Source organism: Cydia pomonella, chromosome 18 (assembly GCF_033807575.1).
Source record: "Cydia pomonella isolate Wapato2018A chromosome 18, ilCydPomo1, whole genome shotgun sequence".
Lineage (NCBI taxonomy): Eukaryota > Metazoa > Arthropoda > Insecta > Lepidoptera > Tortricidae > Cydia > Cydia pomonella.
Genome location: NC_084720.1, coordinates 15,782,065 through 15,800,961, shown reverse-complemented (window position 1 = coordinate 15,800,961; position 18,897 = coordinate 15,782,065). Strand labels below are relative to the sequence as shown.

Sequence of the window (18,897 nt, the reverse complement as noted above, 5' to 3'; positions counted from 1 at the left end):
GTTTTTTGTTACACTCACACAAATGCACACTAATGGGCACGATAGACCAATGAATGAGCTTGTTTTGTGTATGCTTTATTTCTTAGAGAATAGATCTGTTTGCTTGCAAAATGCGTATTTGTAAACACCGCGGTGTTAGACGTCGATTTTGATACCCGCGTTAATAGCCGCCGTTACCCTATGTTGATTAAAATAAACCACATATATTTGTGATAACAGCTTTATTCACTTTGTAATCGGAGGTAATTTTCCACATTTGGTTTACAGTTATTCAAAGTTGTTATGATCCACTGAGTAACTTTGTAATTGTTTCTTACAAATTGTGGCGTTAAATAACAATATCAGTTCGTATCGCCAGACTCGACGGGGTAAGTACATAATGACTGCACCTAAACCACGTAAAAGTAGAAAGTATAATCTCGTTACATTACATTTAGTTACTCAATCGACGTTGGAAAATCGTTCTAACCGATGAGGCAATAAATCAAATTTATTTACTTATCCTTAATCAGTCGAATCAAAGGAAACCAAAGTTTCTTGAACAAATATGAAAAACGAAATCTCTTAAAAAATAGAACTTAAACATTTAAGTAAATAAACTTAAAAGGCTCGATTCGGCTTATTCTACGAATAGTTTTTGACATGACCATTTTCGCCATGAAAAGAGGTGTCACCGCAGAATTGTCATGGCATTCCTTAAGTAAATAGGAAATTATCTGGGAATTAATTTGGAAAATATCATAGGTAAAATAACAAGATTATTTTACATAAATAGTTCACGTTGTTACGACCTGTCAAAAAGACTTGCTTAGCTGTCTATAACAAGGTTCTAATATATAAAAAAAAGTAAGATGAATAATTAATCGTTAAACGTTCAACTCCGAATCATCTAAAATCTCTTTAACAGTCCCCAAAATTTTCTCTTTAACATCATCTCCATCCTCAGCTTCTTCAACAACCACATACTTTTTTATCAATAACAGCGTCTTACAAACCAAACTTTGCTTACACATCCTACTTCCCTTCTTTTCCCTAGAGTTCTTCAACGTGATCTTCATGAGACTTAGCCATGTCTGTGTGAAGGTTAGGAACTCCTCGGTGATGTCTTGTGTTATTTGGAAGTGTATGAGGGTGTGTGTCCATGGTTGGGATGTCAGTGTGGCCACTAACTTGGAGTCGCTTCTGTTGAAAATTGCGTGTCTGTATATAGCGCCGAGGGTTTTCCAAGCGCCGGAGGGTTGGTTTTTAGATTCCTGTGCCAAAAGTAATAAGTATGAAAAGCAAAAAATGTCCATATAATATTCGATTATTTCAGGGGTTGGAACGACGTTTGAAAAACGAATGCTTAGTACATAATTGGGTCGACGTAGGCGACGAGTACGAGTATCTCATTCCACCGCAAAGCGGCGTCCCTTAGATTGGTCTACGTTGGCCCAATATGTGTACTCGGAACAGGGCTCGAAAACCGTTTTAATTTTGAAACGTTTGCAGTTACCGGGTAAAGAACTGTGAGGTACCGGTTTATGCCATATTAAATCGCCTTCCGTTTTTGAGGAACGAAATTAACCGGTTAAACTGAAAATATCGAAACGCGATAGAACGAGTAAGTTAACGTATGTTAACGTGTTTAAGCAGGAGTCTCCGAAAGCCAAGAGTAACCGATATTATATCGTTCCCCGCGAACCCTAAAATTCCGTTTCCTTTTCTTACCGGTTAGGAGAGAGAACGTAATTTTTTAGTTCACCTTCCATACCGTTTTTCAAACGATTTTAACAGGTATATCAATACCGGTTCCGAGCTTTCTCGGCATAAAACGAGTACCTATTTATGCAGAGTGCATTACCAAAACCTTAACCAATTTTAATTTTAGTAGTTAGGTACTTTAAGAACTTCCTTATTACCTAACTTCCTAGTGCATCATAATAATTACATTTGTGATTGCTATTGTTATAGAGCTGCTTTGTTATGTGATAGAAAGGAAAGGAAGTGAAGTGTTGTAAATTGTAAATATAAATAAGTGTTCATTTAATATAAAAATATTGTATCTATAATATAATACTTCTGAGGACTGAAAAATAACTACCTAAGTAGTCCAGAGAAAATATTGGTAAAACAAATTAGTTAACCTAACTAGTACCTGCTAGCCTGCAACCCATTACACCAAAAACCTCAGAAAATATCAGAGCCAATAATGTTTATATACCTCTTGGGAAGTATCATGGTTATAAATAGGGAAGAGATGGGGTTCCATTCAAGGTTCTGAGTTCGGATTGTAATTTATACTAACCTTACAACATAGCATCTGAATTCTCAACATCAAAGCCCGTAGCGCATCATACTGTTGCTCATTAGAAACCTCCAAGTCACAAGACAGGACGAGAGGTGAATTTGGACCGGAGTTGAGAACCATGTATAGTAGTTGAAGCAGAGATGCCCCGCGCTCTGAACTGCTGTCGTCCCGGAGAGACTTGATTATTTGGTGGGATTGGATTTGGAGGAGGGATCTTGGCTGTAACACGTATAAAATATTGATAACATCATGTAATCAGAGTGGTGAATAATACAGGAAAAGTAGAGGCTAGAAGGAACTGTGAGTCAAGCAGAAACCAGAAAGTCCACTGAAGCGAAAAAAAAGGGAGGTAGAGGTAGGAGATGAGAAATAAAAGAGGTAGGAGAGGTAGGGTACTCCTCAGTTTACACATCAATGATATCTATACTTGACAGTCAATTTGGAAGAGTTTTTGCTAATGCGGCTATGTTTAAGAAAAGTAACCTTGTACCTATAGTATCAGAAAGGAAGGTCCAAGGAATGCTGGCAAGACTTACTACTGGTACTTACGGTCTTAAAACAGAGAATATGAAATGTCGAGGGTGTCTGGGGCGAAAATATCAAATAACGGTTTTAAATTTAAAACAGTAAATTCAGTCAAGGATGCAACCGGGATTCGTTTAAACGCTAAGCTAAGATGAAAGTCTTACTTGATAATTATTCTTAGTGAAGTAATGCACGATGTACGAGAGCAGCTGTAGAGCGATACAGGCAACTTTGTTATCCATGCTGTTGGTTACGGAGACCAGACGAGGAAGGAAACCGGCCCGGTTTATGTATGTCACTAACACTGGGGGTTTAAATATTGTGTAATTAATAGAGAAACGTACAGATCAATCTTAATGAACATCTTTGAACTCCTATGGTTACTAAGAATACCTAAATCAAATAATATTATTGAGTTCAAACTTGCCAATCGCTTTTTGGTGAATGAAAACACCTTGAAGAAACCGGACTGATCCTAACGAGGCCTAATTTTCCCTTTGTGATGGAAAGCCAGATAACAATCCCTTCCGTAAAGACTATAGCACTTGCACTTATTTATTTCAATTTCTGGAATTAGGGTGCCAAAGTGGATCAGGGATTCCTGTAGGGTGCGACGGAAAATGCAAAGATAAGGAGTTGAATCGAGTTTAGGATTTTCCGAAAATTGTAGTCACTTGTCATGATTGATTACTCAACATCTCGAATTAAGAAGTGATGGTAAAAATGAAATAAACTTCTTACCTCTATTATCGTTCTGCTTATTAGCAAAGCTTAACAAGTACAAGCTCAGCCTGAGGCAAGCGAATTCGAAGTCGTACCGCGCCTCGTCTCGGTCCTTGGTGAATATAGCGGTTGTGAGAACAGCTAGCTTCAGGCAGAGAGCGTCGTCGAGCTCTTCAGGGACTAGCGCAGACGAAAGCTCTAGGAGGTAGCATATGTTGGTCTCTGGAAAGGCATAGGGTGGAAGTAGGAATATTGGCGTCGGGCCTTAGCGAATATAGCGGTTGTGAGGACAGCTAGCTTCAGGCAAAGAGCGTCGCCGAGCTCTTCAGGGACTAACGCAGAGGAAAGCTCTAGGAGGTAGTATATGTTGGTCTCTGGAAGGGTACAGGGTGGAAGTGGGAACATTGGCAACGGGCCTTAGTGAATATAGCGGTTGTTAGGCCAGCTAGCTCAACGCAAAGGGCGTAGTCGAGCTCTTCAGGGACTAGCACAGAGAAAAGCTCTAGGAGGTAGCATATGTTGGTCTCTGAAAAGGTACAGGGTGGAAGTAGGAACATTGGTGTCGGGCCTTAGCGACTATAGCGGTTGTAAGGGCAGCTAGCTGCAGGCAGAGAGCGTCGTCGAGCTCTTTAGGGACTAGCGCAGAGGAAAGCTCTAGGAGGTAGCATATGTTGGTTTCTGGAAAGGTGGAAGGTAGAAATAGGGAACAGCGGATGATTTTGTTTACTCATTGCCGAGGGCAGCCAAATTGGAAAAGTAAGAGTATCTTCACGTTAAATAACATTACCTACTTCTTATTTGTAAGTGGGTATCTATGGAGTCAGGATGGTTTAGAAACCCTATCTAGGGAGGCTGCATTGTGTATTACCTAATAATCGGTTAGGAAAGAGAACTAATATAAAAAAGGAGATTTCAACAAGAGTAAAGGGTTTGTAAAAACTGTACTTTCAATGAAAACTATAGCGAACATGATCGGTCCAGCCGTTTTTGAGTTATTACAAAAAAAAAACATCTCTTCTTAGTAAAAAGACGAAGCGCTGCAAAGGCATATGCTTGTGATACCTACTTACCAATAGACCCCGTTTGGCCTATTTTGACAGAATGGTAACTACGATACCCTACACTGAGCATGGCCGGATATGCTCTTGGTCGATTTTTTTATTAGATTACTTACCAATCGTACTATCGAAGTCTATCAATGCTTTAGCCAGCACTTCTGGCAGCATTGGCCAAACGATCAGCCCAAAGTCCTCTATCCCATCGTCATCTATTTCTTCCAGACAACTATAGATGGTTTTGTTGCAGTTCTGCAGAACCTGAATGTCCTTGCTTGATGTCAGAATGCTGAGGAGGAGCTCCCATACGGCGGGGTCGGAGATCAGTTCTGATGGTAACGAGTCTTCAATCTTGAACCATTGGGATAACTAAAATGATAGTGGTTTTGTATTTCGTATTTTGGGCGTTGCAAATGGATTTATTTATAATAAGTTATAACAGGGAATATTACGCAAAACTTTGCGTAGAGAGCGCCACTAGCACATACTGAGGGCCTACCGCGAAACTCAAAAATCGAAATTTCGTTATCTCCCTCTATCACTCTTGCATATTCGAGAGATAGAGAAACGGATAACGAAATTTCTATTATTGTGTTTCGCAATAAGCTCTCTAAACCGCCTTGATGCATCAATATCATAGTGAAAACTTCTCAAAATAAGTATAAGTTACTCTATGGTTTACAATATGTGCTAGTGCTGCACTCTAGCGGTAGAATATTTAAAAAAAGCTTTTATTTCGGACATGAATCCATAATGAACTTAATACTTCATTACAGGACGATATTATAATAATTACACAATTAAAACAGAAGCAATATTAATAAAATAATTCAATTAATAAATGAAATTAAAATAAAGTTGCAGTAATACCCCATATTAAATTGAATTCGACTACAATTTAATATCTATTATGAAGTACCCCTTCTATCCAAAGTGGATATAATACTGGTATGCCAGGTATTACATTAAAACAATTAACTTTAAATAGAAATTGAGAAAACTTTTCATATAAGTATATATATTTTTCATTTACCGAATTTAAAAAAATCTAAAAATAATCACCATGTGTATTTAACTGACAATATGTTTAACTTGTTCATTATGGAGTGTGGAATTAAAAGGAGTGAAATCTCTTATGGTAGAACTGTTGCAAAAGTGTCCAGCTGTCAGCTATAAATAATATTTAGTATAATATTAGTTTATTAATATATAGTTTATATTCATATATAGTCTCGGTTACACATTCATTTACTTTAAATGACACTGCACCTAGTTAATCTTTCTGGTTTAACCCATTGGTTGACTGGTAGAGAATGCCTTAATGCATTAAAGTCCGCCATTTGTACCTTCATGTATTGTGCAATAAAGATTAAATAATAAATAAATAAATAGTTCCAAATCTCTCCAGAGTAGCGCTAGAGTAGCTAAGAACCTAGGCGTTATTGACGGAGTGAAGTGCGCTGTCTATGGTTTGTTTTTTTTTTTCAAGTATTCTAGGTATTGTAGCGCCACCTATTTAAAAAAATTTGATGACACTTTTTGGTACAGGGAGATTTCATTCCTTACCTACACCTATAGTGTTCATGCCGACATGTCATTATGGTTCGGCGTCACAGCCAGTAGCCAGTTAAGTGTTAAGTAAAAGAGGTTCTAGAACCTGTTCAATGAGGTCTCATTTAACTATCTCATGAACAGGGTGTTTTTACGTAGCAATTTTTTTTTAATTTTTATCATAAACCTATTATTACCACTTGCAGCCGAACTTTTTCATGGATCCGATGCGATGTGAAGGCCCACAGTAGCAGAGCCGGATTATGCGTGTAATACAGGGACGGTTCCGGGCACAGCATAGAAATAAGACGGTCCGTAGCCTTTTCTAGATACACTCTTTCATTCAGAGAGGATAGCGTGCCCGATGATATTGAAGACATCTTTTGGAAAAATAAATCGTTATTATTATTATTTTTAGTACTTAGGTAAATTTTGTGTGACTAAAAAAAATCCTAGGTTCAATTTTCGCCTGAAATCAACGGAACAAAGTATTGACTCTTTCAATTTTATTGTCATAAGTCATTGTCACGGTCTCGGCTGTCTCGAGTCAAATAGAGCCAGAAAACGTTAGGTCAAGATTTTTTGTTCAAGATATATCGTGGTAAAAGGGTACTAAACTAACTGCAAAAACTAGCCAAAGAGCCTTTATTATGTACGGTGGCGGCGTAAAGCTCTTTGGCAAGCGGAGAATGTGCTCCATCAGGTACGGCAGCAGCGGGGCTGTGGCTTTTTCAGGGCTGGAAGAAATAACGGCGTTACAAGTATTGACAGAAAGTCCAAAATGGTACTAGATAAATGTAACTACATGAAATACCCGGCAACAGCTACAATCATCGTACTACTAACGCCCTCTATACATGAATAGTGTAACTAAAATAGTTTAAATATAAATAATAAGATGGTGCTAATAGTACCCGGAAAGTGGGAATTTGTAGGTCGAGGCAAAGAGAATTTGAAATGAAGTGGATTGTCAAAGAAAACTTTGTAGCCACAGAAAATACACAGAAAATTGATTGCCATCTTTCGACACATTATTAAAACTTAGAACGCCACTTGACTTTGATCCTTATTCTTTCACTAATATGTGTTAAATTTGTTAAATATCAAAAAGTGGCGCCATCTATTAGATTAAAGGCGTGGCGTTCTAAAAGTTTTAATCATGTGTCGAAAGATGACAGTAAATTTACGTGGCTACAAAGTTTTCTATGACAATCCACCTCTATTCTTTGCTACATGAAATACCCGGAAACAGTTACAACCATCGTACTACTAACGCCCTCTAGATATGAATAGCGTAACTAAGATAGTTCAAATATAGATAATAAGGTGGTGCTAGTAGTACCCGAAAGTGATATTTTGTAGGTCAACAATTGTGTTTCAAAATGTTTAGAATTTAAATAACGATTTCAGACTTTTAACAAATATGTATAGTAGCATATAATTAATCAAATTGTATTATCCATTAAGTATACTCGTCAGAAGATTGGCAATAGAAGTAAATGTAGACGAGTAGGCTGTATGGCTGTCTCTTTTGTAGCTGGTCTCCGACGTTGTGCGGCTGCTCTATTCCATTCTGGAGTTCCACCAAGCCCATCTGTAAATGTCACGTTTTTAACCAAAATACCAGAATACACATTGTCGGTTGTCGATAAGCTTGATTTCAAATTGAAGCTGTATGGACTTATTGACAACAATAAGTACCCTTTTGTTTGAAAATGGTACAAATATTAACGAACAGCCTCTACCTCTAAACATGAAATAATCCAAAGTTGATTCTGCATAATCTTAGGTAGGTAGGTACCTTTTTCCTCGCGCTTAAGATAATTAACATAATTATAAAACTAACTATAACTCTTTCGAGAGCGTAACTTTATTTTTAAACTCTGTATTACTATTCTTTCTTAAATTGTTACTTTATTTGTTTTGAAAAACCACTTTTATGTGTCTGCTTAAGTTAAATGATATTGAGATTGTATACTACTAGCGCCCTCTACCAAGTAGCTATTGTATTAATTAAACCGGTTCCGAGCTTTGTAAGTTGTATACACCGGCTGGTAATGCTGCAGAAACCAAGTGTAGTGAAAAGAGTGATAATCTAGATTCAATAAAACTAAATCCATATTAATATTTTAAAATCATAGAAACTACATAAACCATCCGTCAATCTGTGAAAATTATAGTCCTACTAACGTAGCATACCGCGAACACCGTAGTTCGCAAATTGCGAGCATCTTACTCTGTCAATCTAGTTACGCCTTAATTGGAGTAAAAGAGAAAGGTGCCCGCAATTTACGACCTTCGGTATTCGCGATAGGCCCTCACTTATCGACATATCACATCAAGTTTAGTGTAAAGAGCGAAAACAGAGAACTAAATTGAATACAACAATAATAGGTACTACTAACGCCCTCCAACTATGAATGGCATAACCAAAATAGTTCAAGTCAATGAATCTAGATGACGCTAGTAGCCTGCAACAGTCGAATGATCAAAGAACAAAAAATTTTTTTTTGTAAAATTAAATATCATTAGAAGTACGAAGAATTATTGTAACGATTACTCAAGTTTATATGCAACACTATGATGATTTAGATGTCCGTTTTCATATTCTATAATGTCGTTATAATACTATGTTAAGTGGCTTTGATGTAAGTATATAAAATACTAACATGTATATCTCTTGCACAGGTGTGGTCTGACCCAGCGCCCACGTCTAGGTACTTCTGCGCTAAACCTTTCAGCATTTCTCCGAGTATTAAGGTGCTCACATTGCGCACCATGATATCGTTTCTGAAAAAAGCATCTAGTTTGGGGGCGTCCATTAATTACGCAAGGGGTTTATGAAGATGTTTAGACCCCCCAAGGGGCCCCCTTTGGCAGGTCAGCTTGGATTTAGAGAATATTACAAATTCAACTACTTATTTAAGCATATCTATGTATAAAAGCAGATAAAGAAGCTTTTATCGCAAGAATCAACATTAAATACGCTATTCGAATAGAACAATTAAATGACTGTAATGTTTATGAATTTCGCTACATGCCACTAATACATAATCAAACCCAGCAACAGTGACAGTTTTCCAGTTTCCTTATTAAAAATGACTACCATCACAAAACAAAGTTATGATCGGAGTAATTGCTATTTAATTTTGTAAGTAAGGCTTAAACTTCGAAAGTTAAGTTAAGTCATAAAAAAAGAACCTACCAAACGATTATAGGTATTTACAAAACAGCCTCTTTAAAATCAAGACAGAACTCGGACTAGGCGGTCGGTCCTGGGTGAACGGTCCTTACTATCAAATTTTATACCAAGTATTATTGTTTTTCTTGCTGTATGTTTTCCTTGTCTAACTTGCTACCTATTTTCGGGCGCTAGAAGAGCGTAAATATACTTAAAAGCGTTTAATTTTGCCACTAAACCTAACCTAACTATTAACTAACCACTTTCTGGTGGCCGACAGTTTACTTGTTTTCGTATCGACCCGTGAGAGGCAGGGACGCAGGAGGCCTACCGCGAAAATCGAAGTTCGTCAATTGCGGGCATTTTTCTCTGTCACTCTAATTACGTCTTAGTGAGAGTAAAAGAGAAAGATCCCCACAATTTGCGAATTTCGATTTTCCCGGTAGGCCCCCAGGTACTATAATCTACTTACACTAACATTGACATTGACACATCTACGTATTGATGTCATCTCTGTCGTCAGTTGCTGGATTAAGTGTGTGAAGCGTTTTCCTACTAGAGTCAGTCCAAAGTAAGTTGGCAGCGATTTTAATAGCTCAGCCTGTGCAAGTATTAAGTAAACGTATAATTTCTTAGAAGTTTGACGTTTAAAATAACACTTGCACTGTCTGGGCTGTCAAAATCGCTGCCATCTCATCTTGGTCTGACTCTAACTTCTTCGTCTATCTTGTTATTTCGCTCCTACCTATCGATTTGACACTGTGGCAGCATAATCAGGTATCCTTTGGAGAATAAAACGTCACAGAACTCTGGCAGTTGTTCAGAGGTCGCATCGTACAAGAAGTTCAACATAAACTTCAGGAACACTCCGTATTCTTCTGAGGAAAGCTGGCCTTGATTTTCCTAGAAATTAAAATAGATTTAACGTTTTTTGCAGGTGGAAACTGGCAACATCGATGCGTGGTTTGACATATGGCTGACCAATGGAAAAACGCCTTTTGCAAAGTATTGCCAACTTATATTATTATAAAATATGTATAAAATTAATAAAACTCACTTGTGGAATATTTAGCGATTTTACGTTTATTATCCTTTATTTTTAAATGAAGAATTTCCATTAAATTAGCTCAGAAAATAAAATATGATACCGACAACAGTCGTTAGATCAAAATTGTTACGCATTGTAATCACGGTCGCCAACAAAGCTTCCATCAGTGGTTTCCAACCATGTAAAGTAGACGTGGTTCATCGCGGACACTTTGCACAAAGCAACCGATAGGGATAAATGGAGGGCTTCTATGAGGAAAATTGGAAAGCGGAGGCAGGATGCTTAGCAGTGACGAACCGACGTAGAAGAAGAAAAGGTTCGGAGCATATTCCCTGTATGTAGGTACGTACCTTCGTAAAGCTAACCAGTTCAAGCAGAACTCGGTGTATGGAATCCCTTAGTGCGCCAGCACATTGCTTTAATGCTGTTATTTCTTGTTTGTCGGCCAAAATTGATTGCACAAAGCTGGGGTTTTGTTTGCCGCTGTTGAGTAGCTTGGCTAGCCTAAAAGTAATGTCTCAAACGTTAGGGGATACATATTGTAAATGGTTCTTTTTTCTACGGTACAGGCATTGAAATTGCCCCTTAAGTATTGATTTCTTCTTCACTTCTTAACTGCATATTCAGTTCAAAGACTTTGGCTACCTACATAACATTAGGTAGGGTAGGGACAAAGATCCAACCCAGTGTACCCCCATTCGTCATCTATTTGTATAACAATGTGTCTGCTTCGCTAAGCTATGCCCAAATAAATAAGTTATCTTACCTCATAACATCCAATCCAAGCTTACACGTCACAGCGAAAAACATCCCGCTCATCTCCTTATCTCCAGTCAACATTGAATGATTCAAGCTCCCAACGAGCAGCCCAAACCAGACTCCTAAGACCTCCACCAGCTTCACCCCCGTCTGGCTCCTGAGGTCCAGGTCATCCGGCTGGTACGACACCAAAGCCTGGAGGTATGGAATATAAAACGGTTTTAACCAAAACTGAGGTTAGAACCGATTATTTTGGCAAAGGTACATAGCCGTAAAACTAGTTAAATAGAGTCAGACCAAGATAAGTTGGCATCGATTTTGGCAGCCCAGCCCGTGGAAGTGTTAAGTAAACGTCATAATTTCATAGAAGTTTGACGTTTAAAATAACACTTGCACTATCGGGGCTGTCAAAATCGCTGCCAACTTATCTTGGTATTTGGTATGACTCTTAAAAATAATCAAGTGTTTAAGAGATAAGTTTAAGGGTAATTCGTAATTATGATATATGAATATGACACTTTTGTATATGTGTAATTTATATGAAATATGTATATGTTGACTGAATACTCGTATTGCATTATTTTTCACCATACATCGTGTGTTCGTCTCATTTCCTTTTTCTCAATTGGTCCTAGAGTCAGACTAAGACAAGTCTGCAACGATTTTGATAGCACATGCAGTGCAAGTTATTTTAAAGGTCAAACTTCTATGAAATTATTCTGCTCCACGGAGAACGCGCTTTTCGGGGAGAAGGTGGGCTGGCTTTGTATTCCCTACCTGGAGGACGAGGGCGCTGGCGAGAACGGTGGAGCTGGTGTTGGTGCGGGGCGCCAAGGACGAGAGGCAGGCGAGGAGCTGCTCCACGGAGAACGCGCTGCTCGGAGAAAAGGCGGGGATGGCTTTGAACTCTGGTATACTAGAAAATGAGAAGTCAGAGGTAGTATAGAAGTTGGGGCCAGATTAATAGTTATAGCTAACTTTTCTATCAGTACTTAAGTGGGCTATGTTGCCTATTGCCAGACATGCTTAGCGAATCACGGTAAAAAAGACTAGACAAATCTAGAGACTTCTATGTAAAGTGCTCCTCTACCCTCCTGGGCCAAATAGGGTTGCCATACCGTCAGGACATCCCCTGACATGTCAGGATTGTTGGTCCTTTATCAGGATTGCGGGGCGACTTGGCGAGTGTCAAGACTTTTTAGAAACCTCAATTAATAACGAGAAGCTAGCTAAAAGTTTAGAGTTGGGCAAAAGAAAGGGAAGGTTATGGCTGGGTTGTAGCTCCAACGCTTCAACATATGGTGGCAAGTTCAGGGGCTAGTTACCCGGGTAATTTTTGGAGCAATGACTCCAGGAAATGTTAGGATTTTTACACTATGTCAGGATCAAGATTATTACAACCTAATAACAGCTTTGCACAGCTTTCTGTTTTTAATTTGACTATTACCGACCATTTTAAATTTTAACTCACCCATTGAGCAGGTCACAGAGGAAATGCATGGGCTCGATGGCACCAGTATGTTGCTGTAGGGCGCGCAATGCCGCTGCCGCGCACTGTGCGGCGTGCTGCTCTGTGAATAAACGTGCGCACCATAGCAAACGCACGCAGCGGACGAATGATCTGCGAGGACAGGGAAATGAAATAAAACGGATCACTTTGTAAATAGATTTCACACAAAACTTGCTACTTAAAAAGCTAAAGTAGGCGTAAATGAAGGAAGGTAGGTATGTATGTATGGTCCGCATCAAATAGTAATAAAATCTATCACAGCACACACTTATTCCAATAATAACAAAAATGTTATGCGATATATTCGGACTCGGTCACTTGGTTATTCTTGTGCTACATAAGTAGTTCAATTTATCTCTGGATATTGACATTTAATTTTAATTGTAATGTAATTTTTATTCTGTGATATTTATGTAACTACCTATTTTTTGTATAAGCCATACGATTAAATAAATAGTAGTTCAATTGATTTATTTAATTAATTTGTCATGCCTTCGCGAGGAAATAAAAGGTATAACTGTAAAATGACTAAACAATAAGTACCTACCTGAATAAATTTAAATCCAAGTTCGATGTTACTTCGCAGAGAAAGACTGTTATATCATTGTCTAATAAATATTCTATAAGACGAGTCCTCTGATTAGATTCTTTGTTGTAGCGGCTTAGTACTTCAATCAAATAACCGCAGCCTTTTTCTTGGGCAGTTGGCTCCCGAGATGTTAAAAGCCGCTTTATATCTGAAAGAGCGTTTTGTCTACCACTTGGGTTATAAGTTCTGCTGAAATTAGAATTTACTAAACTATGCTTCATTTTGATACCGAGTAATTTCGTAATTAACGGTATAATGTAAAACTTTTTTAAAGTTCCCTCCAAAAGAAGAAAAACTATATCTCCCCGCGACCTTATGTAAAGAGGTTTGGTGGTGCGTTACTTATGATAACTTTATTGTATTTGTATAGCATATTTTTACAGTTATTAAATACTAATTCAAGTGTAATGTACTAATAAGTATAAAATTTTATTTCTAGTTTTAGTTTAAAGCCGCTCACTATTTCCACTAACAACAATGTTGCGACAGCATCATTTTTACAGTAAGCAACACAGCGCGACTGGACTGTCATTCTCATCTGGTTTTTGGAGCTCGGCCTGCAAGTGTTTGCAGTGATTATATTTTTTTAATCCAGCTTCTTTATTTCTGGCTCTACGTTTATTATATTAGTGTAATTCTGGTTTTCTCGCTGAGTGGTCCAGATTTTTTTAAATTTAAGCGTACAATGGTAAGTTAGTAATGACATCCAATGTGTGTCTCATATTGCGTACCGCACCACGAAATTGTTAATTCTTGTCAGTAATCATGTTCATGTTTCACTCCTTTCTTTCTAGTCGGTGATCGAGTTCCTAAAGGATCTGCCGTCTTACGATGAACATAACTTTACATTATACAACACGGATCATGGCATCAGATACTGCTCTAAGAGACCTTCGATATACCTCCCTACTAAGGACATACCTTCAGAACAGAGTGAGTAAATGGTTTTATTAATCTGTTCCAATAGTTTAAAGGCTTTTGGAACTATTTTGCTGTTTCTATAGTTTGTCAGATTGGTTATATTATGTCCATCATACTGTTCAATGTTGCAAACTTGACTTCAATTACAATTTAATCTGAGGGCCGTAAGACCATAAGTAAATTTGCATCATCCGCAAAATGATAGAACAAATATGTTCTGGTCTACAAAGTCATGAACTGTAATTATGTAGTATGCTTTGATTAAGTATAGAGGCAGGGACAAATCTGGAAAATTATTCATTTGTTTTACTAACATATGTTAGAAAAATTGTTTGTGTAGTAAAATAAATGTGCGTGTTCTGATAAGATTCCTACATCAGAAACAAATATATCTGGACTATAAAATATGCTGATATTGACTCCTGAGTTCATTTTCTATTCAGTGCCAGATTAACTAATAAGTAAAGTAAGCAATTACTTAAGGCACCATGTCTTTGTTTTAAATAGCCTTTTTGGTGTGGCACCCAAATGCTGTTTATTTGCTTTACTTGTTTCTTCACCGATTTGTCGTTAAATGTTTTGGGTGCCCGCTTGCCTGTCGGTATAGGCTTCCTCCAGTCTTCTCCATTTGTTCCTGTCTCTGGCAACTCTGCTCCAAGGCACCATGTCTTAGGGTGCACCAAAATCTCAAGAATAAATAAAATCCGATGGACATTTATATCATTATTCTTTTTTTGTAATTTTTGGTTATAAGCATTCTTCACATACCAGGGCAGACTATAATTATACAACCTTGAGACTAAACCCTAAGACATGTTACATTAAACTTTCTTTTTGTATTTTTCAGTAATAGTAACAGAAAAAACAAATATCCTCCTAAGATATCTACACCAGCAGTGGGAGAAAAAGGTAACTGCATTAACATTAATTATAAAATGTTTACAATATCTGGTTATCATTAGTTCAACTTTAAACTGGTTATCAATCTGAGATCACAAGCAATAAACTAATGAACTTTGACCTGTTCCTAATTAAAAATAAAATTATGCCTGTAGCTAGCCTAAGCTTGTTCAACTTATACTAAGATGAACAACACAGATACCTATAATAGTTACATGATAATCATGATATGAAGTGGCATTGTTAAACTTTATGTATAGACATAAAACTGCTACCACTACTCTACAAGTACTAGCACTTCCGTTGCCTGACGCCAGACCAAAACTAAATAATTATTTAACATTGAAAGCTTTTTATACCCTCGAAGAATACATGGACGATAGAGCGGAAAATATGTATTAGTTTTATGAAAACGTATATGATATGACCATCTGAATGAAGCCTCATAGAGAGACGAAACATGTGTCATTTTTTGTACTTTGGGTGGTGGTTGCTTATATTTATTTTCGTGGTAGGAACCCTCTCACATTAATTGCATACAAAAAACCCGGCCAAGTGCGAGTCGGACTCGCGCACGAAGGGTTCCGTACCATTATCTATAAAAACAGCAAAAAAAATTACGTTTGTTATATGGGAGGCCCCTTATATCCCTTAAATATTTATTTTATTCTGGTTTTAGTATTCGTTATTATAGCGTCAACAGAAATACATCATCTGTGAAAATTTCAACTGTCTAACTATCACGGTTCATGAGATACAGCCCGGTGACAGACGGACGGACAGCGGAGTCTTAGTAATAGGATCCCGCTTAACCCTTTGGGTACGGAACTCTAAAAATACGCAAATAAGTGTGTAAGTGCAGTGCAATGCTGCTATCCCAGTACTAATTGTGTAGGGCAAGAACCAAGAACCTGTCCCTGGAGCATATCCTAGTTAACACCAGTTTAGTACGAAAATGAGAGATTTGAAGGACAATTTGTACCTGGGAAATAAATATGAGGCATACTTTAGTTTTAATGCCACCCCACATTAGCGTCTTTTGAGCGTCGGCGTTTAGTCAGCGCTATGGAAAATGGCGTCGCTGCGCATTTGCGCCAACGTTGCGTCGAGCGGCAGCCATAGAGTTGACTAGACGCCCGGAGATGCTAGTGTGGGGCCCTTAGTTACGTTTTTAGTATGGACTACTGTAATAAATAATAACTTTCGTAATTTCAGAACAACAACTCCCCAAAAAAAAGGGACCAGAGCCACCTCGAGCAGAACGGCGACGAGCCGCGCCCGCGCAAGAGGCCCTGCCTCAACTCCCCGCTCAACTGAAACTACTTCCGAGCAGTTGTGCTTCAGTATTGAACATTCAAGTGTACGGCATTTTTGTATTACAGTTTGTATTCCGCTATATCAAAATATAAAATAAAATAAAATAAATAAATAAATAAGGGAAAGTTTACCTGTGGACAATATAAAAATAAAAACCTGAACACAGCAAATTAAACATATCTGATAAATCTTTTTGGTGTATGGCAACACTAATTTATTGCCAGATTTAACCGGCAACGATGACAGTAGGATCACAGAATAAGTACCACCACCAAAACGATAATTATTTTCGTAGTCGACATCTAGTGTCAAGTAGCGGATTTATTAGTACTGCTACTAGACAATAGATGTCGCTTGACTTGAGTTATCTGTCGATACCCCCCGTCAGGGGGGTATGAGGGGCCGCTACCGCACAATGGCTGCGGCGGCTGTAGCTGGTCGCTTCCCCACCGACTGGTGGGGTGGTCGAATGGCCGTCTTTTTGGGGACGGTGTGGGTAGCTGGTGTGGGCCAGCTCTTCGCTACCGATCGTTATCCAACCCCACGGCCCCTAACCTGGTGTTTAGATGTCGCGACGAGCGAAAAGTCTACTGCTCAACAATTTTCAATATTATAACCGGATTAACTGGAACTCTATTTTCAACTCCTTATGCTTGTAATAGTAGTTGAAAATTGATGAGCAATACACTTTTCGTTCGCAACACTCGTGACATCTAGTATCAAGTAGTGGTACTGATCAATCTGCTACTTGTCACTAGATGTCGATTACGAAAATAATAAGCGTTTTGGTAAGGAAACTGATGTATGGAGTAAGCACTCTATGCTTAGATGGACTCTTAATTCATTGCAGTCAGGTTTTAATTTTTGTAACTATCAATGGTGTCCAGGTGGAACCGTCCATAGGTTAGCAACTTGCCCTTTAACGTTTTTATTTTGAGAAGGCAGTCAGTGCCATCTTGTGAATGAATTTATTTTATAAGTTTATGTACATCCGTCGTCCATCAGAAAGATTGAGATTTCATTCCAGTAAATCGTAATTAATTTAATTGATTAGCAGTAGTAATTAATAATTATTACACTTCTCGGAATCGTATCATACAATGCACCTTAATATTTGCAGTATAAATGTCAACAGTTTGGGAAGATTTGAAAATCAAAGGCAAAAATAGAGAATAAATTGCTTTACAAAGTGTTTAATTACTTATTTTGTTGTTAATCATGACTGTGTGTAATGGTACTGGTAATAAACAACTAATTAGACTTTAGATTGGTGAAGTGTGTTCAGCAACCTAAGTGATTTGGGCTGGATATCCGAGTTTCAAGAAATCAGGAAATGCGTTACTATGTAATCAAATATTGTGTTCAAAAGATAGTCATAATTAACTATCAATTAAAGCTCACCTAACTGATTGTAGTGAAGAATAGTGCAGTTTTTATCAAAATTGTCACCTTATCAATCTGTTATGTTAAATTATGCTAATTACCTAACGATTTCATCATATCAGATAAACTAGTCTCAAGTCTTGATTTAAAATATAAATTAATCAAGCTTGGGTCAGTACAGTGACATATATCTAAGGACGGGCACTAAGAATGGTGCTACTGCTAGTTCAGTGGTGTCACTCACGAATTCGTGCCAATCCAACTTACGCAATAACTAGTTGCGACCAATCGCGCGCGTGCTCGAACTCGTCAACCAATCGCATTGTGACGTTAGACTGCACGATTGGCTCGAATTCCTGTGCGTGACAACGCTGCACTTGCCTCATTCTTAGTAAGGCCCGTCCGTGTATGGGTAAACTCGATTTTTCCAATATTAAGGATTAATTGAATTGAAGAACTCTAAATAATTTAATTGTTTCAATCAGTGGCCACCATGATTGGTTGTCGGCTAACAATGCAATAAGTAGATTAATCTGTAATTTATAAAATGCATGTTTAAATTTTAGTTAATTTTCATCTTTTTATCTGAAGTGGAAATAAAAAAATATACGGATGATTCTGGTTTTTTACTAATGCGATTATGATCGAATTTCATATTCTGCATCTAATATATATTAGATTAGTCAATTTGTGTAATAATGTCCTAAAATATTTTTTTATTAGTAGATTTCTCCACATGGAATCTACCATACTTAATCATATCGCTGCTGATCGAGAATAGTGGCACAACTTAAATTGAAATGTTTACTGGTAAGATGTGAAATCAATTGGCGTTCTATTTTATTTTGTGTCACTGTTATTTATAAGGATGTCAGACCATCTATAACTATTATCAAGATAATTTTAAATAGAGGTGGATTGTCAAAGAAAACTTTGTAGCCAGAGCCAGAGCAAATTTACTGCCATCTTTCGACACATGATTAAAACTTTTAGAACGCCATTTGACTTGATCCTTATTCTTTAATGATATGTTAAAGATCAAAGGTATAGCGACATCGTTTCGAGCGATGGCGTCAGGGACTGCGTAACCGAAAAATAACGATACCTTTAAATAACGCTATGACGTCATACCGGTTTAATCTGAA

The 18,897-nt window shown here is 37.7% G+C and overlaps 2 protein-coding genes across 2 annotated transcripts; one reads left to right on the top strand and one right to left on the bottom strand.

Annotated features, from left to right (window-relative positions):
• Positions 1 to 204: 204 nt before the first annotated feature.
• Positions 205 to 13,679, bottom strand: LOC133527577 (uncharacterized). Its single transcript, XM_061864637.1, has 15 exons — positions 13,190 to 13,679; positions 12,604 to 12,753; positions 11,910 to 12,048; positions 11,140 to 11,327; positions 10,724 to 10,877; positions 10,071 to 10,228; positions 8,814 to 8,934; positions 7,617 to 7,738; positions 6,767 to 6,881; positions 6,342 to 6,524; positions 4,713 to 4,962; positions 3,557 to 3,760; positions 2,980 to 3,119; positions 2,288 to 2,509; positions 205 to 1,253 (listed from the first exon to the last, which is right to left on the bottom strand). The coding sequence occupies exons 1-15, from the start codon at positions 13,450 to 13,452 to the stop codon at positions 867 to 869; spliced, it is 2,796 nt and encodes a 931-aa protein (XP_061720621.1). The 5' UTR covers positions 13,453 to 13,679; the 3' UTR covers positions 205 to 866.
• An 84-nt stretch (positions 13,680 to 13,763) lies between these two features.
• Positions 13,764 to 18,368, top strand: LOC133527574 (DET1- and DDB1-associated protein 1). Its single transcript, XM_061864634.1, has 4 exons — positions 13,764 to 13,919; positions 14,026 to 14,164; positions 15,000 to 15,061; positions 16,268 to 18,368. The coding sequence occupies exons 1-4, from the start codon at positions 13,917 to 13,919 to the stop codon at positions 16,367 to 16,369; spliced, it is 306 nt and encodes a 101-aa protein (XP_061720618.1). The 5' UTR covers positions 13,764 to 13,916; the 3' UTR covers positions 16,370 to 18,368.
• Positions 18,369 to 18,897: the final 529 nt, after the last annotated feature.